The 22,771-nt window shown below is 37.6% G+C and overlaps 1 protein-coding gene across 7 annotated transcripts in view; it reads left to right on the top strand.

The window, feature by feature from the left end:
• The window catches only part of LOC18448199 (acyl-CoA synthetase family protein), a 54,113-nt gene that overhangs the window by 461 nt on the left and 30,881 nt on the right, over window positions 1-22,771 (top strand). For 3 of the 7 annotated variants that reach the window (XR_016056068.1, XM_011630244.3, XM_088867605.1), the window contains exons 2-3: window positions 14,727-15,031; window positions 15,106-15,409. Coding sequence is in view for 2 of the 7 variants with exons in the window: in XM_011630244.3 (XP_011628546.2) it covers window positions 14,801-15,031; window positions 15,106-15,409 (535 nt within the window). In the remaining 5 variants the exon portion in view is untranslated. Of the gene's footprint in view, window positions 1-14,726; window positions 15,032-15,105; window positions 15,410-17,279; window positions 17,390-17,591; window positions 17,696-17,980; window positions 18,167-22,771 lie in introns of those variants that run through there. The other 4 variants (XM_088867604.1, XM_088867603.1, XM_088867602.1 and 1 more) reach the window with 4 other exon arrangements.

Genomic DNA, 22,771 nt, shown 5'->3' with positions numbered 1-22,771 from the left:
TGAATGTAAAATTCACAGGGTATAACAATCTTAGATGAACAGTACGACTTTTTTGATCTTGAGGTGCTCCCCGATTATTATCACCGCAACCCTAATATGCAATTTTTTTCTTGATCAGCACTTTCGCCATTGGATTGTTGTTGACGTTTTGTCATCCAAGTATTAATTTGTGTGCTCTTTTTTCCGAATAAGCACCTTGTACAAATATTTAAAAATTTTCTGAAGTCCTGAGAAAAATTCCACGTGCTCATGAAGTTCTCGGTTTTTTGAATACCATGACTTGGAGGATCTCTCGTTTTGAAATTGTATGGTGTTTTCGAGTTTTGCATGTTCTGGTTAATCCCTTAGAATCCTTTTCTTTTTATTTGTTTCTTCATCATGACAAAAGTAGACCCTTCAGTTTCAAATTTTTTTTATCTGTTTCGTATCATACCAGAAGTTTATTCAATTGTAATATCAATGTGTTAAAAGCTTAATATCTAATCAGGTCATGAATTCCAGTTTAAAATTGTAAGCCATAGAAAGTAGATTATGAGGGTTATTACTTTGAGGGACTGTAGAAATTGAACTTCCAGATTTCCTTTAAAAGCCTAAGTCCTTCAGAGCATGTTTTAGCCTAGCTGAAAAGAACAACTAATGAAGCCTTTACTTCTATGTTACCCCAAAGAAGTGGAACTTTTAATTATGGACACCATGGATTGTTTCATATCATCAAGGAGGATCCCAAATGTAGGCCTTCAACCGCAAGGCAGAGGGCAACTTGAAACAACATGACATGTTTGCAGATTCACATTTTGCACCATGGATGTTCTATTCGTAGCCAGTACACACCTTAATCGGTTCATTCTACTTATTTGTGGCCTTCAAGTGAAAATACTTGTTGGTGGTGTGTAATTTATACTTTCATAGGCATTGGCCTTACACATATCTGAAGTTCTCATTAGCTGAAATTATCTGAATGGATACATCATGGCCACATGCAGAAGGGATGGCTTTTGGAAGGTGAGACTATATGCATTTTGATGGTGCCAACAATCTAGGTGGGTCTGTAACTTATTTATGAAGGCAAGACAAAATTGTGAAGCTATGTTGTTTGATTTTTATAGTTGAGCTGGGGGGAGCACTAGGCACCTGAACGATATGTGCCCACACATTCCAAGTATTGTTTTGTAAGAAATTGAAAATTTTAAATAAAGAAAGTCCCTATTCCAATTGGGAACTCTCCTTTTAGGCCGGATTTTCGAAGGAGGAGTTGCATGGGACCCACCTTTGTTTTAGTATCCTTGGGGAGACAATTTCTTTGTCTATGTTAGGGTTATTGTAGACATCTGAAGATGTTTTGGATTATATTATCCATTTTGGTGGATGTGGTTATCAGTCCTTAGATGGATTTGCTCTGTGTTTTAAAATACTTATGATAAACGGTTATGGTATCAGCAAATAAGGGGCTTAAACTTTGGTTTGGTTGACTCATCAGTATTATTTTTCTCCAGTTCGCTAGGCTGAATAGTTTGAATGATTTCTTTTGGCCTCTATCTAAAAGGCTGTGGTCTCTTCTCTACTTTTGTTTAAATAATTATTATCATGATCTGTATATGTCGATATCATGAAAACTTGTGAGTAGTGGTGTTTTAGGATAAATTTAGATCCCATTAGCATACAAATGTGCTCAATGAAACTAGGCATGTATGTTGGGAACCGTGACTTGTCTATTGCTCCTTGTTGCTATGAGCCCCCACTATAACAAGTTCACTATAACAAGGTCAATACCTCTAAAGCAACTTGGCTATCACCGGCAAATCAATCTTAAGAAACTTAGATACTAAACAATAACATTTGGTGCAATAAAGTTGGGGAAAAAAAAGGAAACCAAGAAAAGCAAAATAAGGAAATCCAAAACTTCAACAACTCATGCCAAACCACTAGCCATACACCCCCAACACAAATATACGTGGTTCAATCTCATCGCGCTACATCCGCGAGCAACGATGGATATGATTTCATTACCATAGAAGAATAATTAGATTTGGGTAAACATATGAGTTAACTCACAATCAATAAGGCAATGCTGATTCTCCTTTCCACGCCATAAAACTATTAATATTTGTTGTGTTTCAAAAGAAGCTGTATCTTTGAACCATATTATTACTAATGTCTTTTTTGGTCTCGAAGACCATAGCCCTCTCTATATGGTCATGAGATCATTATTGGTGTATTCATAGTTTCTAAAAGTGGTCCGCCCAGCACCTAGGTCCGCCCAGTTTTGGTGTCTTTTGTTTGAATTATGAAAGATGGATGAAAATGCATTCTTAGTCATGCATTTTTTATACAAAATCTGGATCTAAAACAAGATCCTGGACTTCGCCCCTTATGAACCTAGGCTGCCTAGATCCCTGGGCGGCCTAGTCCCGCAGCCCCCGAGGTGCCTAGGGCCGCCCACCATTTTTCGAAACACTAGGTGGACTACATTTTTTTGTCTTGATTGACAATGACCGTGCAAACTTGTCATTTTCTCACTATTTTTTCAGTTTTGACATGGGGGTCTTTAATTCACATTTTTACATGGGTTTGACACTTAACGTTATGTGTATGTTTTATATCCAAGGTTTTCAAAACCTCTAGGCTGCTAGCACCTGGCCTGGTCTAAGGTGCCCAACACATTGGCAGGCGCTCAGAACCTCAAATCCCCTGAGGTGATAAATTTTTCAAAACTACATGTATATGTCCTATTCGAATGCACATATGTATAGATATCTGTGTCTATTTTGTATGTTTTTGCATTTATATGTATTCTAACCAAATTTCTTGTGCAAATATATACACATGAATTTGAAACATGTTTAGAACTTCAAATCATTGAAAATTTAGTGAAAAATATAAACAAGTCTATAGCTTATTAGTCTCCAACTCTCCATACTCCATAGTGGCATCATACATATGCATAGATAGACTCCATCTCCAAGTCTCCAATATGACCAATAAAATATAATAAAATATGGTGGAATATAAAAGATAAATGTAATACAAAAGTAAAGAAAGAGGAGATCTTTGATTCTTCAAATCAACAATTTAATCATCATCTTCACTCATCATCAAAATCTTTGTCATCACTTGCACCTTCATCTAAATCAAGGTTATCATGATTAGAATCATCAACCTCTTCAACATATTGGTCATCTTCCTTAGTTTCTTCTGAATATGCCTCCTCCTTCTCCTCTATCTCCCTCATCCTTTGTGAAGTGCCAAAAACAGTTATTGCTTAAGTCACCCTCCTAGGATCTGAAGCTGGACGTGAAGCCTCCTCAACCATATCTAAGTCAAACCCTCCCCAATGACCCTCTTTAGTCCCAGTGTCTTAAACCAACCACTCAGTAGCATTTCCAATGTCCCTGGAAGTGATGGGATCCCTCTTCTCATGCTTGATTGAACTTCTCCTTAAGCTTCTGATACTCTCTAACAAATACCAATATATGGAACTTCCTTTGCTCCACTCTATTCCTGCTCTTTGTATGCACCTACAAGGAAGAAATCATGAGTACTACCTGACCCATCTAGATTTTCAAATTTGGACTTTCAAAAAACTAGAGTAAAAGTGTAAAAGTATAATTAAGGGAAATTTCTCCCTACACCTTAATTTGGTGTATGATTTCCTCATAGACCCTGAATTTTGAAACTTTTCTAATTGCTAACTTTCTCACTTCCCTATCTTCTAACCCTCTGAACGGTTATTACCAAAATATTTTTCATTTGGCACTAGTTTTTTGTCCTAAACAAAATTCGTAAGGACGTGCAGGTCCTTCTCTCATTTCACTCTTTCTTCGTCTGTGTCTCTCTCTCACATCTTACACCTACCCCATACATTCTCTCTCTCTTTCTCTCTCCCTCTCTCTTGCCCAACCCATCTCTCTCCCTCTCTCTCTCTCTCTCTCGCTTCTCTCTACCCCCATCCCATCTCGCTATCTCTGCCAACCCATCCCTCTCTCTCTGGCTTAACATATCCCCTAATGGATCTCTGTCTCTATCTCCCCTCTCTCCCCCAATCCATCTCTCTTTCTCTTGCCCAACCCTGACCAAGCAGAGTTTCAGAAGCACTTCATCAAACTTGAATAATTTATCCATTAAGCTATCCAGCCGGTCTAGGTCATAAAAATGTATTAAATTTTCCCTAGATCATAGAGAGATAAAGGGATAGAGATAACAAAGAGAGATGAGACAAGAAAAAACGAATAGAGGAAACAACCAGGGCTTTTAAAGGGAAATGAGGACAAAGGGAGGTATGGATGAGAAACGAGAGGACAAAATGGAATTCGGAAGAAGATGAATTCACAGGAAAAATAAAGGATTTTAGGGGTTTCTAAATGGAGAGAGCAAAATTTAAGGTATTGTGGGTAATTAGAGAGAGAGAGAGAGAGACTTCAAAAGAAAACCGATGCAAAAGAAATTACAAAAGGAGTCTATAAAAAAATTAGAGGATTGTCACAATGAGGAACAATGGAGCGAATGAAGGAAAGAGATGAATTTTGTGTTCCTGAAGTGATATTGATCACTGGGGAGAGACAAAAATGTGTTATAATCGAACAAAGTTCTACAAGTTTTCATAATGCAATCGATTGATCCAGTCTATTTATGACTTAAAGAGAGAGAAAAGAGAGAAACTTTAGAGAGAGACAGAGAGGGAGAGATGTGATGGGGAAGAGAGAGATGGGGAAGAGAGATAGATGGATTGGAGAGAGAGAGAGATAGAGAGAGAGGTGGTATGGGGCAGGTGCAAGGTGAGATAGAGAGAGGTGGTATGCGACAGTTTCAAGGTGTGTGAGAGAGAGAGAGACAGAGGAAGGCAGAGAAAAAGGAGGAGCGAAATGAGGGGAACCTGTGTGTCCTTATGGGTTTTGTTTAGGACAAAACATTAGAGCCAAATGAATAATATTTGAGTAATAACCATTCAGGGGGTCAGAAGATAGGAAAATAAGAAACTTAATGCTACTAGAAAGTTTTCAAAAGTCAGGGTCTATGGAGAAATCATACACCAAATTAGGGTGTATGTAGAAATTTTCCTTATAATTAAATTAGTACTATATTTCCATATCTTATATAATAATAAAAAATGGCTTGTATATAAGAAAATATCTAACCATACCATCTCGAATGAACTCCAATCTCGCTCACAACCAGAGGAGCTAGCAGTTTAACTCAAGACTCAAAAAACCATCTTCTAGAGGTTTGGATAACTACTCCCATGCTGGCTTCATCATTGGGCTGAAAATTGGGCGCAATCTATATAATTAATTTGAGATTATCACATAGAATTTTAGATATTTGAAAATATGTAATAGTCATTATAGACTTGAAATCTTTTTCTCAAATGAAGTATAGCACTTGGATCTGATTTGGTCCTTTATCTCACCACCATTTCCTTCTCAAACGACTTCAGCGGACACTCGTACAAAATGAGTTCCTCAGAAGATGTCTTTTCTTGGATATTTGGTTGAAGAACAAGTCTCTCAAGGCACTCATTAAATCCATCCATAGTTGTATCATTTCTTTCAATTTCTAGGTTAGTAGAGAAAAACAACGGTTTCAAATAGCATCCAGTTGTATGCAATAGTCTATGAAGTTGCCTCATTTTCTATCTAAACTCTCAAATTAGGCCATACTTGCCCTCGTCATTGCCCGAGTTCTCTATCATCCCATCTAGAGTATCATACATAAAGCCCATACCGGGATTGTCACTATTAGCCAAATGTAAGACCTTAACCTAGGGTAGAGATATTGCTAGTGAGTACATCACCCCATATGCCAAAAAACCTTAGAAAAAGTAATATCATGGGTCCTCTTTCCTTTGGGATCTTTAGACCACTTGGACCTGCTTCCATCCTCTGAAGTGAGCATGGATCTTGATGGGATCCTCCTATCATTTATGCTCTTAAGACTCAAGTAAGCAGTACCAAATCCAATGACTGCACCTTGGGCGCCTACCCAGGCGCTGGGTGTTAAGGGGTATAAATGATTCCTAGGTGCAAGCGCTCTTCTAGCCCGCCTAAGTGGGCTCTTGAGAATTGGTGGCCAAAGAACCCCGTCGAGGCCTAGGTACCCAAGGGGCTGTAGGTGGATTTGATTAGAGACAAAGATGAAATATTTGAGAAATTTATGATCTCCAAGACATCGAAAACTAATTAAATTTGAAAATAAATATTTTAAAAAGTGATAGAGATGATGAATATTTCTCCACTGACTTCACTAAATATTGTGAAGAAAATGGAATTATTAACCATGTAACTGCCCCATACATACCTCAACTGAATGGTTTAGGTGAAAAAAATAAAATAAAATACACTTGTGGGTAAGGTAAATGCCATGCTCATCAATTCGAACCTCCCTGTTAATTTGTGGTGAGAGGCTGTTATGTCAGCATATTACGTCTTGAATATAATACTATATTTCAAAATATAAGAACTTTTGGAATGAAGGAAAACTTATTTAGGGTTCCTCAAAGTCTGAACTCTGGAGTTGTGCAGCCTTGTTTAGGGTCCCTGACCTTAAGAGGCCCAAACTTGGTTTAAATCTTTTAAGTGTATTTTTCAGGGCTATGTTGAACATGCAAAGCCTATAGATTTCTGGACCTGGAATCTAATGTGATTTTAGAGTCCAAGGATGCAGAATTTTTAGAACACACATTTACTGGTGAGAGTGATAATAAATATAAAGAACATTATAAAAATGTACAATTTGAATGGCATGAGAAACCTAAGGACTTGGAACCTAGGAGAAGTAAAAGAGTCAGGCAACCAACAGATTTTGGATATTATTTTCCAACATATCTCTTAGAAGATGATCTAAAAAGTTTCCAAGCCATATCCATACATGACACTCCATTTTGGACGGAGGCAGTCAACAATGAGATGGATTCAATTGTCGCAAGTGATACTTGGAGACTAGTGGATTTACCTCCTAGTGTAAGCCTTTAGCATGTATATGATTTTTCAAAAATAAATTTAGATTGAACAATGAGAGAGATCTATCTTAAATGGACAAGATCACAAGGTTTGTAAACTTGTGAAGTCCCTGTATGGATTAAAACAATCATCCAAATAGTGATATGAAACATTCAATAAAATTATCCTATAACATGGATTTCAGAGTACCGATACAGATACATATAGGTACGCTAGAGTTTGTGATGTTTTGGTTCTAATTATTTGCATGTATGTAGACTATATGCTCACATTGGGCAGTAATACTTTATGCATTGAGGACTCTTAAGATATTATTATCTTTTGAGTTTAATATGAATAACATGGGGCAAGGTGATGTGATGTTTGGAATTAAAATTGTGAGGAAACCGACTGAGTATGCTTTGACCTAGAGCCACTATATAAAGAATGTGCTCAAAAGATTTGATCATTTGGAATGCAAGCCATTAACCCCTTATTGTGCTCATATTAAACTCAGAAAGATCTATGATGGTTTTGTTTCCCAATTAGACTATCATTGGATGTATAGTATATACAATGTCTTGTACTTGACCGCATGTAACCTTTAGTGTGGGTAAACTGTGTAGACATAACAACTTAGGTCAAGAGCATTTGAATGCGGTCCACAGTGTCCTGAGATATCTCAAAGGAACCAAAGACTATGACCTACACTATGTGGGCGAGCCCGTTGTATTAGAAAGATACAACAAATGCAAAGTGGATTATGGATATGGTGAATCCATGTGTATTAGCAGAAGGATCTTCACATATGGTGGGGTTGCCGTTGCTTGGGGTACCAAGAAGCCGATCTGTATGTCCAAATCCATCATGGAATTAGAGTTAGTTGCCTCCTAAGTTGTTAGTAAAGAGGCTAAGTGGCTAAGAAATTTGTTGGTAGGTTTAATACTTGTTCAGGGGCTATGCTTGTAGTCTCAATATGGTGTGTGTGATGTTGTTGTATACCGAGCGAAAAGTAAGATTTATTTAAAAATTTATAAATATATTTTCTTGTGGCACATTCAGTTGAGACTTTTTCTTGAAGACAGTCAGATCAATACTCCATCTCTGATCTAACTAGAACTTGCCAAATCCACTAACAAAGGGCCTTTCAAGGGACCAAGTCTGGGAGATAGCTAGAGGAATGGGCTATAGGCCTGTATGTAATATGCCATAGAGTGATAAGAGCCCTTCCAAAGGACAAAGAGATCCAAGTCAGAGGTTCAAAGGGAAAAATATGTCATTTATGTGATGTCTGATGTACGTGATGAGTTTTGTCAAAATTTTACTTTGGCTGCCTACCTAACACAACCCAGCCTTTTTACCCAAGCATGAGACGGGTTAAGGGAAAGTTTAAGGTCATCACCCTTCTTAGACCTAATGTCTGATGTACATATGTACTACGATTTTATTAATGCAAATTTATAAATTCTTGCTCCATCTCAGGTTGGGTTTTTACTGCAATGAATGGAGAGGTTGAGCATTTCTCTTAATGGGTCCATTTTGCCTTGATGATGTAAAGCCTAAGCTAGGGTGTTGAACTGTAGGGCATCCTCCATGGATTCACCTATCGAGTGTGGAATTTGCTTCTTATGAGAATTGGACATTCTCTAGAGTGCTCATGAAAACTAGGAATGGCACATGGCCTTTATATGCACAAGCCTTTTAGAAAATTATTGCTGTTTGTAGGGTAACATGTGGTATGTGGGAGGCTTATCAATAAGGAATATAGTTCGAGGTTCATCCACTTACTGTCCTGGTATGGGTTCTATATAATACCATGTGGAGGTTCAATGCTATATGACACCTTTACCTATTCATTTTCTTTCTTGATTTGTTTAGAAGCGTAGCTAGTTGTTTGAAACAGGTGGGAGATTGCTCATTTTTGTTGTGTTTCAAAACAAGCTATATCTTTGAATTATTACTTTACCAATTTGTGGTCTTTAGGACCATAACCCTCTGCCAACTTTTCATTTTCTGACTGTTTGTTCACTTTTTGCATGGGGATCTTTAATCCATGTTTTTACATGGGTTTGAGACATAATGTTATGCGTATGGTTTATATCTCATAATATGTGATGCATCATACTTGTATTTAATCGTCATCCTCTTTCTAGTACGTTGTGGGAACCATAAATTTTTTTTTCGCAAGCTCTAGAGGTCTTCAATGGATAATTTTTTCGTTTGAAACAAACCTATGGAAGTAAGTGTTCTGCAATCGATGTTTGTTGATATTATTACTAACTAGGAGACAAATTAGCATTTGATGCTGTGTTTTTAGACTAGTTATTGAATGTGCAACCAATGAAGAAAAATTCGGCCGCCTAGCCGCCTAGGCAGCATTTTTTGGAAAACGCCTAGTCGTGGACTAGGCGGCCTATCCTAGGCGGCTTTGGCTAGGTGCCCGCCTAGGTGGTGTAAAAGGAAGGCACCTAGGTGCCGCCTTGACTTGTACCAAAAAATAGTATTAATTTGTAATTATTAATTTATTGGTAAACTAAAAATAATATTAGTTCAATTTTAATTAATATATGGAAGGATTAGACTTTTTATGCTACTTGTCATTTTGCATGTAATAGTAATTATTAATTTATTGGTAATCCAAAAATAATGTTAATTCGTAATTATTAATTTATCAAAAATTGTTTTAGAATGTGATAGTAATTATTAATTTATTGGTAAACCAAAAAATAGTATTAATTCATAATTATTAATTTATTGAAAATGTTTTTTACATGTAACAATAATTATTAATTTATTAGTAAACCAAAAAATAGTATTAATTAGTAATTATTAATTTATCGAAAAATGCTTTTTTCATGTGATATTAATTATTAATTTATCGGTAAGCAAAAAATATAGTATTATTTCGCTTTTTGCATGTAATAGTAATTATTAATTTATTAGTAAACCAAAAAAATAATATTAATTTAGTTTTAATTAATATATGGAAGGATTAGACTTTTTATGCCACTTGTCGTTTTGCATGTAACAATAGTTATTAATTTATTAGTAAACCAAAAAATAGTATTAATTCGTAATTATTGGTTTATCGAAAATTCTTTTTGCATGTGATAGTAATTATTAGTTTATTGGTTAATCAAAATATAATATTAATTTGTAATTTTTATTATAGAGCATATATAATAAAATGGGGGGAGGTGTGGGGGATCCAATTTTTTTTAAAGAGACCACATGCCGCCTTTGGGTCTTGGCACCCGCCTAGGCGGCTCAGAGCCCAAACCGCCTAGGTGGCCCGCCTATGCCTTTTTGAACTTTGCAACTTCGCAACTGAAGAAGTGTGAAACTAATCTGGATGTATTCAGGGAGTGTACTTTCTGAGACCACTTGCATCTCAGAATTTTTATCGAGTTAGGGGGGTTTAACACTTTGAAGGAAGTGAGACCAGCTTATGCCTCTAGGTTCTTTGTTTCTGTTGCAATTTTTGTAATATTTGATTCATAAGTCTCTCTCCCTATTGTTACGAACTATGACCCAAAACCTCTGGGTTTTACTGGAATGAGAAGTATTCTTGTAAGCTCTGAACCCAAACCTAAACCTTAGGGTTTAACTGGAATTAGGAGTATTTCTGATATAGAGAATTGACTCCGAGTAAGGGGGGAATACCAAAATTTGTCACATGGAAGTCAGAGAAACCAATAAAAACAACCATGGAATGAACCTTTGTTGTTGACAATGGCTCCGTCTACAATGGAAAATATGGATAACACCACCCAAAAATGGGTACAATGATATCTAGGGTTTTGAATCTTAGCCTCAACCAAAGCTCTCCCTCACTACTTTCTCTCTTTACAAATGGGGGTTTACACTCTCATTCAAAATAATCCTATTATGGACAAAAATACCCACTATCAAGAGGAAAATCCCATTTGGGGAGTTTTCTTTTGTGGCGGTTGTTTGGGTTTGGGGGGGGGGGGGGGAGTTGTTTTGGATCATTAGCCCAACAATCTCCACCTTGATCATACCTTTACCTTGCTACCACATCCGATTATTCCTTTGCTCTAATTTCTATGGAACTTAGCCAACATTGCAATTTCGTTAGCCTATTAATCTCCATGACCATGCCGTACTCGTCTTTCTTCTTGCTTGTTTTCCTTATACCAATTCCAGCTTCTTTAACTTTTTCAATCTTGAGTTCTTGAGGCCATCCTACTTTTGTATATGCTTTAGGTGTAACCTTTTGCACACATCTACAAGCACAACTGGTGCATGATCTTTTTCTACCAATATCTATTGCATAAAACTGTCCCACAAAACTTTGCAAATGCTCAAAGCCTAGGCGATACTTATATTTCTCTCAAATCCTTGAAAGTGACGATTTCGCTTCATTCCAAATTTTCCTTCCCAAGTAAAACACAAGTGACAAAGAAATGACAAACATGTGAAATGACCAAGCTCATAGTAATCATGGCACTGGTCGAAATGAACATTAGAGTAGTATCAAATACTATAGTGATCATAGCCCTTCACTCAATTCTGAACATTGATGCGAAGAAATTTTGAAATGAGATGAACATGCCTTCAAATCCTGTCATAAAAGCGTTATACCCTTATTTTCTCCACCTTGCCTATTTTCCTTTTGTTTCAGCCCTAAGAGCTTATACATAATATGTACTACTAATTGAGCTTCTTCATTCTCTAGAACCAAATTTGTCCTTCCATTCACAATTGTACTCCCTTACAATTTATGCATGTTTCCTTCATGGGTTCCCTTCATTGCAATTGGAGCGTCCTTTGAATTTGTGAGCACTCCACCTTTCTTGGTAAGTTTATAAGCTTCCATATCTAGAGAAAAAAGTGAAAATCAAGTTCTTCCGTAATCCTACACGTGCTCATGATTTCCAGTTTTTGAACCATCCGATCATATATCCTTACAATTGAACTGTACCCATTCCGATCATTTTACCCATTAATTGTTTCTTGTGGATGCTAAACCAGCTTACATGACTTATATGCCTCTAACTATGATTTATGTGGGTGCATGTGATGTATGGATCCACTATTAAGAATCTAGTTTTGATAGTACATGAGATTGCTTCCACCATCAACACCTCATATTCGATATGACTGGATGTTGATTTTTCAACATGGTGAGCTTCATTCTTGACTTCAGCTTGCCTTTTCGTTCCCGAACTGGAACACTAAAAGGAAATTTCCCCTTTTTCTTTCTCAACATATTATCTCACAGATGAACTCCTTTGATACGTACCTCAAAGATGGACTCTTCTGATACCTACCTCTACCTCATTCATCTGTGCATAGGAGGAGATTTGTTCATATATGCTCCCTATTTACCCCTCTCTGGACCAGCTGGTATGGATTCACTCAGCCAATGGCAAGTTCTCTATGAGTGGCGCTTGGAACCATATTAGACAAAATGCGACCATACAACCAGCTTTTAGGGCTCTCTGCAAAACCCCATCCCTTCCTAAAGCAAAGTGGTTTACTTGGTTCGCCCTGCACTCCTGGCTGCCCACCACAGGCCTTCTCTCATCTAGGGGCCTCCCTTTGGTTTCTGGATGCCCCTTCTGCCTCCAAGAGGAAGAGTCCACTAACCATATCATTATGTAATTTGTGTTTTGCAAGTACTTTGGAGATCTATACTTTGGAGATTTGGCTAACGCATACCACTCGAGCAATTTATAATTATGATGATGGCGAAGTGGCTAAAGTTCTAGTTCACTTCCAATGGCATGAAGAACGTCTGGATTTCCACCTTCTCCACAATTGTCTAGCACTTGTGGGCCGAGCGTATTCATGTATTTATGAGGGGAGAAGGACTTTTAGGGAGCACCTTCTTAGGCGTACCATTCATTTTGTGATCCAGTTAGCAGAAGGGAAGGGTTGGGCTTTCCACCCCTCTGAGCTTCATATTTCCACAAACCTCAAGCCTAAGGGGCATATCGACCCCTCCACCCCACTCTCGATGGCATGGTCTCTCTCTCTCCCACAGGGCATTTTAAGCTCAACATCGATGGCTTGTCCTTTTGCAACTCAGGCACCGCGTGATGTGGGGGGATCATAAAAAATGACACAAGTGGCTTCGTAGTGGCCTTTGCTGTCCCTCTTGGCACTAGCTCTAATAATGCCGTTGAGTTCTCTGCCTTGGATCGAGGCATCTCCTTGGTGCATGAGATGGATTGCCACCCTCTTATCATCGAGAGTGACTCCAAGTTGCTAGTTGACTCACTCACCTACCACAACTCTCTCCCATGGAGGCTTCGCATCCTCTTGCTCAAGTGTAGGGCAAAGCTCTCCTCCTTCGTAGATCACCACTGGCAGATATTGCATGTATTCCGGGAGGCGAATCTGACTTCTGATTGCATGGCTAAGTAGGCGGCATTCATGGATGAAGCTACAATTTGGCGGGCCTATCCCCATGATTTTGTCACTCCCTTCATTTTGCGGGACAATGCCAATGTCCCCCTTGAAAGGCATGTCTAATTTCTTGTACATGTTCTCCTCTGTGATGTAACCTTTCTCTTGTGTTCATTAATAAAAACAAAATGGGTAGGGGGACTCGTCATCCCCACTGATTTACCCAAAAAAAATATTAACTCACATGGTTGGGATTGCCACAAAACCAACAACTATTTTTGTCACAAGATCCCCTCGACTTTAATTAGAAGTGAGCTCTGCCACTTGAATTTTTTGATGTACTGCTCCATTTATCTGAATGCCCTCTTACTACAGGAACATACATCTTTGAATCCACCAAACTATTCATTGATACATTCTTTTGAAGTTCATGGGCAATGAGAGAACTTCAAATCCAATCCAATTTGAGGGATTCCTCCTCATTAGAACTCAAGGTAGTAACAAGACCATCATAATACACCACTACAAAGCAACACCATCTCCTTATTCTCCTCCATCTTCACCCTAATACTCTCGAGATTGGCAAATGATGTTGTTGAATCTTATTTAAGTGTTTTGGTGCTTTCACACCATTTCTCACCCTCAAAGAATACAAGTGTTTTTAAGAAATTTCGATTTTTGAGAAATTTAGTCATTGTAAGAGTTTTAGCTTCATCCATAGACATTTTCTCTTGCAATTTTAAATAGTATTTCATCCTCGAAACACATGACATTAGTGGCGAGCACATTCTTATCCAATTCATCTTAATCATCCTTCATGGTTTTTGGTTTCTTGGATTTTCCTTTTAGTGCTTTCTATGGACCTTGCCATGAATTTTTATTTTCCAAAGTTCATTGTTTATCTGTCCTCTCGTCTACTGGTTCTTGAAGCTACACAAGATCATCATGAATGCTTTGAAGTGAAGCTTGAAGTGAGGGTATGTGCACAACAAGATCCCCTGTGGTTTATTTTCTCACCAAAGTGACTTCAAAGGGTGAATCAATTGTTTGAGTGGTGGCTAAATTGGCCACCATAGCTGAAATACCTGGCAAATTTTCCTGGATAATCTAACCTACTTACAATCAGTTAATCATCAGAAATCCAGTATAATGAGTCTAAAACTATGGAACCTATGGCAAAATTATGCTCATTGTCTGCAGCTAAGTCAGATTTCATTTTATTCATTATTTGTGATGGAACTTTATTGACTCATGTCTTTTGTGGTACTATAGAAGGTTGTTGCAAGGTGTTTTTTTGTTCACTTTTTGTCTGCTCTTCCTGTGATATTTATGGTTTTCCAGGCATATAACTACCGGATTTCATTTTGGGGAACTTTTCATTGTCTACCCTTACGTTGCTTAATATCTGTTGATATGCAGGTGCCTAAACTGGTCTTTTGCCCATTAAAGGTTTAAGGCTTATTTATGTTTAATACTGAAGTGTTCTGGCTCGCATGAGCATCACATCAGAAATAACTGCTGTGCTTGTGAAATTAGCCTGCCATCTTCAAAACAGTGACAAGAAAAGGTCTGCCGATACTAGTAGCTCTCCTGATGGAGTAGTTTTAACAAGCAATGAAGCATGCAATCAAGGAATTTCTTTGCTGAACAAGTCAATAAATACTCGTGAAAGACCTGGGTTTTTAGATGTTGCACTCGCTTTACTCTGCTATGAAGCGCGTGATGTATGTAATTCATCATTTTTCATTTATATTATATTCATTTATGTGAGTGTTCTTATTCATTGTTCCTGCCACAGGTATGCAATTCAACGATTAGAATTTTGGTGGACACCCTTATCTCTGCTCTATTATCATCAATATCTTGCAAGGTCTTGCTACAGGACCCATGCAGAAGCTTGGGTGGAAATGACAGTGTGAGACAAGAGACTCATTCGATATTGCAAACGTATGGGATAATCAATCAAGTAGTTGATTCCAATTCTGAACAACCATTCATTCATAATGAGAAGTTCCTGCTTGTTGGTTCATTGATATCATTTGATGATTGTCCAAAATTGGTGGAAGCATGTCTGGATGTTCTCAAAAAGTTAGAAGAACATGGTAGATCTCAAATTTTACAAACTTTTTGTTGGAGATGGAAATTTAAGCATTTAAGTTTTCCATTTTAGTTTATCTGTACTGGTACACGTGCTGGCACAAATGATAAGATGTACAATAAGAGTTTCACCTTTTCGTAGTTTTCCATTTCATTGTAATTCAAATTTAATGTTGTCTTAAACTTCCCCATAATATCTTGTACCATTAACTAGAGAAAAAGATGTAGACCTATTGCTGATGGGGATCTCTTATTCGGTGTGGTCATTCTTTTTGTTCTTAGAGTTTTTTCTATGGTATGCTCATATGAGTTGCTGCACATTTATTAGTAATACTGAAAGGCGTTGTATGTCACTTTTCCCGTCAGCTTCTTAGATTTTTCTTGTTAGAGGTGTATTGAAAAGTCCCACTAGAGCAACCACACCGTACTCCAATCTCCAATCTTAAAAACTACTTAAAATATGAATATAATTATTTCCTGCTATTGTCTATTGTGATTTCAATAAAGAAGGGTGTTAGTTTAAGAGTTGTTATAATTTTAGTATTCATTCATTTATTTGGTGTCTTACATGCTGAGGATAGATAGATAATTTCCTACTGGGATTTGTGTTTTCCTGTGGACTTTTTGTCATCATATATATGCAGTGTGAGTGCGTGTGCGCGTATGTGCATATATGTGTGTTTGTTCATCTGATTCTTCTCTGAGAGTTCTCTTTCATGAGAATTTCATACTTCCATGAAAGGTTTACATATTTAGAGTTAGCTTCCTTATAATCCCTTTGTTAGGTCTTTCTAAAACCTTTTTTATGTGCATTTTCTAGACACTGATGCCCTTAAGATGTGGACGCTATGGTTCAAATTTAGCTCCCATAAGAGGTTTAAGAAATATTTGTTTTTGAAAATGATTCTAACTTTTGTGATACTTATGTGGGTAAGTTCCCTCTTCATGTGCAATCATAGGACATAGTTTCTAGCATTTTGCAATAACCTTTACCTTTGCCTATCTTTGGGATCATCAAAGAGTTATTGTTTATTTTTGTTTTTATGTTTTTATGAATCTAATTGGGATAAAGCTTGGATGATAGTGATGATGATGCTCTTTATGAATCTAAAAAATTCGGGACATTACTCCCCATGAGACGAAATTTTTTCCGAGCAACTTTGGTTCTCTTTGAGAAGTTGTTCTGCTAACTTCTGATCTTGTTGAGTTCATTGTGTGCATGATCTGATAAATCTTCGGTCATGAATCTACTGGGACCTTTATGGAAATTTTTATAGAAGTGGTTTTGCAACCTGAACCTCTCCCAGGTTCTTGTGAGACTGTATAGAATGGTACGTTGTCTCCCATCTTAGCTCCTAGACTTGATTTATAGATGAATCTTTAAAGATATGCAGGTTAGAAACTTTGAATGGGGCTCTTCAACAGATCGTGGTTGACTTCATATGGTATAAAATAATTATACCCTTTGGTCTTTTAATATAAAAGATTTTGATCGAGAAACAGATCTTTTGGTATTCTGTATTTCTTTTCTTGAACCTATAGTTGAAAATATCTTTCTCTTAGGCATTTAAACCATTCGCAAGTTGCAATATAGATTTATGAGTTATACTGAAAGGATTTGTATTGATAAGTTTGATACAGTAACAGATTCAAAAAAATAAAATAGAAAATAATACAGTTTTGTGTTTGCTCAGTGCTCTACTTAAGAAATTTGCGATAAACCAAATTGAGCTTCATACCATCATATTAGATCGTCATTAGAAGCAGTACCTCTCATTATCTTATGATCAGGTCACAAGGATAGAGTACTGTTCCGGATTTTTTTGTGAACTTGATCTGCAGTGAATAATGAATGTGCGATTTGGCCCTTTTCAGCATTATTTCAGATGGATGTTTGAAGAGCATGAACAGGGGAGTGCAAGTATATTTCCAAATGACACTAAGTTTCAGGCGCGTTGTTAGGATCATCCTTTCATTATGTTTAGGTATCTTCAATTGATGAGGCCCTTTTGGACTGGCTTGCCAATTTATTACTCTTAATGGGTTTATCTTTGCAGTAACCTGTCAAAAAAATTTCCATTTATATTGGCATGCAGCAAAGGAATTGACTTGATTTGAAAGGTGAAACTTCCATCAAATGACGGTGTCTTAGTGCAAAGAGTTTTAATATATTAGAGCGTCTTGCAGTGAAAAGTATTGGAGAAATCCATCCTCCAACACCTGTATTGCAACTATTTTTGACAGCTCAAGGTGCTTTGATTAGCACACGCCTAACTATCGCAAGTTCATAGGTGGGGACCTCAAGTAGAAGCTGTTCTTCTTGGGTATTCTTTTATTCGGGAGTCACCTGTCATATGACTTCTAATCTTGCCCTATCTTTGAATCCCAAGCACTTGAACAATGAAATATTGGTTCGAAGCGCATATGAATTATGATTACTTGTATAAATAGTTGGTCCTTAGCATTTCGTGCTTTGGAAAATTTTTACTTGAAAATTTTTTCGTTTTCTTGTTGAACATGTGATTACTACAGGTCTATTTGTTTAAACTAAGTGTATTTTTTTCTTTGATGACAAGGACATTTTGTAGAAGATGTTGAGGTAGGCAAGCTGATCGAGATAGCATTTTGTTTTGGACGGCTCTTCTACTCAACTTTCCTGGTGGCTCCTACATAGTGCTCTATAGCACCTTCCTCTTAAAGATGAATTGACATAGTTTATCTTGCAGTTTCTAGTGAAAGGTGTGGCTATGTAGAATTTCAAGGTATAAAGTTAAAGGTTTTCCCTTTTCTTTATTATTATTTGGAATTTCTACTTATAATTGCCATAATACACTGCAGAAATAAATATACTGCAGTCTAAGATCTTTAAAACTTATTACCAAAAATAAAACTTTAATACTTTATTCAAGAACCGAATTCAAACATACAATTAGGAATTCTGAAATAAATATGAATCAAGCATAGTAAATAAAATTAATAAACAAAATTGGGAAGATTTATTGAATGTTATCCCCTTAGGACATAGCACCCCCACACCTGCCTACCAAATCAATGGTGCCCTTGATCCTTAGGTTTGCTGAATCCACTGAACCGGGAAGGACTTATGGAATACCCTATTGTGAAACTTTGGGGCTGAGACCATGGGCTATAACTAGGGTTTCTTAAGACCCTTTTAAACTTTGGGGCATGCCGCCTCCCCTAGCCAACATTCGGTGGGGCATGCCCCCCCTCTGTCCTGGGTGTTGCGAGCCCTAAATCTCTAGGGGTGGTGTACCACCTAGAGAGGAGAGAGAGAGAGAGAGAGAGCTAGAGAAAAAATAGAGAGATGGCATCGAACAGAGAGAGAAGGAGAGAGAGGTTTGAGAAAATTGTGTTGAGAATAAGGGGGGATCCCCTCCTTTTATAAGCCTCAAGGGCCCTAGGGTATTGCAATTAGAAAGGATTCAATTTGATCTTAGGATTCCCATGTAATCTGTGAGGTGAGAGAGAAACAAATTAGAGCCACCCATCCTGAAATCAACCATCATGACTTAGGGAGAATCTATGAACCTTATCCCTCGAATCTTTGACCCGTATCCACTTCTAGTCCACCTAAATTATGACTAGTCAAAAGTTATCTCCTAATTTAGTTGGAATTCCTTTTCTCTCACAAAAGGATTGTAGAAATTCAATGTCAAAAGAGTCTTGGTTAGAAACTAAAGATTGAAAAGTTATCTTCTAAAGACAAACTATTCTCAAACATTTTCCAACTAGCCACAATATTTTCCAAATCTCTTGACCCCCCACAAAGTCTCCCAAAAAAACTAGGAAACATGTGGAGCGTGTGACCCGTGTGGGCCCCACGCCTCATACCATGTGGTCCACATGTGTGGTGGTTGGGTCCTTAGCCCTCCAATGTGGGTCCCATGATACCGTACGAGATGAACAAATTATAAAAATGCCCTTTTGGGTTTCAATTATTTTGACACAATTTTTAAAAAAATTCTAACAAAAAATTCAAAAATATCAGGAACATAAATAAAATTGAGAACAATATTTTTGAAGTTCTTAGAAATTCTAAAACACTTAGAAATACTTCTAGAAGTGGATTGGTACCGATGGGTCAAGAAAAGTGACTATCATGGCACTCAACCGGTGCCAAGATCCACGATCCATAACTATCTTCGCAGACCAACCCAACAGGACCCATGACCCACAGTCATGTGCAGGGGCTCATGATTGGCTTGTCAAAGCTAGTCAATAAATAGTGGAATCACGGTCCTAGTAATGTGGATTATAGGTTCCCCCTTTAAGAGCAAGTCACATGCACATCACTATAGTGTTAGCGGGACTCTCTCTATGCACATATACACATATCATTCTATAAGGTTGCTTCCCAGAGTGTTGCTTCCTAGAGTGTGGTTGTCACATGTACATGCTGTGCATAAGTTTGTTGAGGATTTGATCCTCGAACTCACAAGCTACATCCACACCATGAAGCTCTCCTGATCTGCTAATGGTGTCATTGGGCATCTCTCCGTCCTCAACAAGGGTTGACCATCCATAAAACCCTCAATGGTAGTGCCTATGCCCAAGGGAAAAGGTTTTGCATGACTCAGGCCATAGACTACCTGATCCTAGGTCAGTCCACATTTTGTCCCAATCCACTATTATTTATTTTATTTACATGCTTTCACGGCCTTTATAGGCCATAGGGCCCAACATCTAGCTTTATAGCTTGCACTTTTTGTTGGTAGACTTTCATTTTCTTTTGTTTATTTAATATATAATGTGTACGATGGATGGTGTATCTGCGTGTGTTTTTGGATCATTATTCAAAGATCAAACACACTCAAGGAACATGAGAATGAGAGACATAAATAATCTCAAAGGATGAGATAAGCAATGATAAGTGGCTGTTAAGCATATGGGAGTTTTACTGCCAGACTCCTTGTAGATGTTATTAATATGGCCAAAATTCATTGAAGGTCCTAATGAATTACCATTGAACTCAAGACAGTAGTCTCGGGTTTGATATGCCCTAAAAGCCTTAACAACCAGTCACCATACATGTCCTAACGACCACTCAATAGCAAAGATCATCAAACAATCTAAAAATGAGACCAAACTTTTGAACTGATATTCCTCGTTATATGCCATTCCACATAGTTTGGGGAAGCTTGGATAAGATTTGATGTGTTTTGAAGATCACCATTCGTCAACCTGTCTTTGAGAAATCCCATCAAATGATAGCAAAATGGGATAAATCTTTGCAGATACTCATATTAACTCATCATGCGCCTCTCCTTCAAATTTCATACAATTTGGGTTTCATTTGGTATATCTTTTAAGCTCACCAATCTTTAGGATATGGCCTGATCATCGGTTGCTTTATGATATTTCGAGATTAACCTAAACCTTTGGGGCAATCATATGGGAGGCATTATAAGCCTCTTCCCAAAGTTTCAGCTCATTCGGAGATGATTCAACCCCTCTTCCATGTATAAAGGGAGCTGCCAGATACATGTTCAATAGGCAAGCTGACCCCTAACTAGTAAAATTGAGAGTTCTCCCAATTTTTAAGGAGTTTTCTTATGTCCTGACTCAATAGTCCATCAACCATGGGAAGGTAGTACCCCATGGTTCTCACAACGATCTGCAATAACAACCTTAAAACTGTGTAACAATCTGACTGGCGGTCTTTTGATATTGGAATATATGGAGTTTTTCTCACCAAATTTTGTCGAGGAATTCCTCATAAACTCCTATGCAAACTTTTAGGGTCAATAATTCCCTGAGATGATAGTGGTTGGGCCCATAATGGCCTGATTTGCTGTTAAAATCAACAGTAGAAATGGGTCAACTTTGGCGGGACATATCTTCCTCGCTATCAATCTATTCGATGTGAAATTTGGACCATTGGATTCATCTCCTAGTCCTCTATCAGCATGCAAAATCTCAGGTCAAAAGGATTGACCATCTGGAAGCAGCACCATTTGGAATCAGATGTACTCATTTGCACTCTGGATTGATCTCCAGTGGCTGCAGATAACATCAATCCAAGATTTCTTTAGAACGTATCATTACAACTAGGGTTAGTTTTGGTTCAAAATTTGAACTTAAGAGTTGTTTTCATGACAACTTGAGTTAGTTTTGGTTCAAATTCGAATCAAAGGCCATCCGTACAACAACTCGAGTTGGTTTGAGTTTGAATTGAAATCAAATTAATCTTTTATGATATTTTAAGAGATTAGCACAAAAATAACACTGTTTATCATTGGATAAGTCCCTATAAATACTTCATTATGAGTAGGGAAACAGACTGATCTTGGGCTAATCTTCCGAGAATCGTAGAGAGAGTGTCGTCCCATACTTAAGACATTTTTTTTTCCCACGAGTTTTAAGTGAGTTAAAAGGCACACAATATTGTTTTGAACCCTGTTGTATTTGAGGGTCATCTGAAGAGAGAGAAGATACTTGATATCAAGACCCACTTAAAGCCCAGATTAAAGAAGGCGAAGAGTGGAGAACACCCTACATATATTATATTCAGATATAAGGGTGTCATATGCCCTTTGGTGCTGATATGTTCCATTTCTTTGTATATATTGTTTTTGAGATTTGTAATATGTTTCAAGGCCCGCATTAAGGGTGTTCGAAACTGTATATCGATTTGATGTTGTAAGTAAAATAGAGATTGAAAGTCTTTGGAACTCCTCCCAAAGTCATTAATATATACAAGAACCTGTTTTCCCACTATATGGATCTAGGGTGTAGTTGTTCTCTTTTTGTATTGGTTTTCCCTGGTTTCTCAATATGTCTGGAATCATAATCATATTCATTGACCCATATGGGGCAAACATGGGGACCTCAAGCTATGTGGATTTCAATCAAGGGCACAACCTGAAAATGAAAACTAAAGGGAGAAACAAGCAAAATAGTTGGCAAGATGAGAGAGAGAGAGAGAGAGAGAGAGAGAGAGAGAGAGAGAGAGAGAGAGAGAGAGAGAGAGAGAGAGAGAGAGAGAGAGAGAGACTTCTCTGGGCATGTGGAAGGGCTCTCTATTTTGCTTCTGACAAATTCCAGGCTTCTGAGTTTTTGAGAGCTCTGTGGAAGCTGTTTCTAGGGAAGGTATTCCCTTGGATCTGTTGTCAAGGTTGATCTTTAGACAGATGTATGGTGCTCTTGCCATAGGACTCTTATATAATATATCTAAAAGTTCCAATTAAATCAGCCAGCTTGCATTCAGTGATCAGATCCTCATCTATGAAACCAACGAAATCTTTGAGACTCATGGGCTGCATAATCGTCAAATGGCAGATGCATTATTGGACATTTAAGAGGTCACTGTAGTTAATATCATGGATCTGATTGTTTCTCTCTCTCCA

The sequence above is a fragment of the Amborella trichopoda genome, chromosome 5, assembly GCF_054954075.1.
Source record: "Amborella trichopoda isolate Santa Cruz 75 chromosome 5, AtrichopodaSantaCruz75HAP2 v2.0, whole genome shotgun sequence".
Lineage (NCBI taxonomy): Eukaryota > Viridiplantae > Streptophyta > Magnoliopsida > Amborellales > Amborellaceae > Amborella > Amborella trichopoda.
The sequence above is the reverse complement of the archived record's forward strand: the minus strand, read 5'-3'. Positions and strand labels throughout refer to the sequence as shown.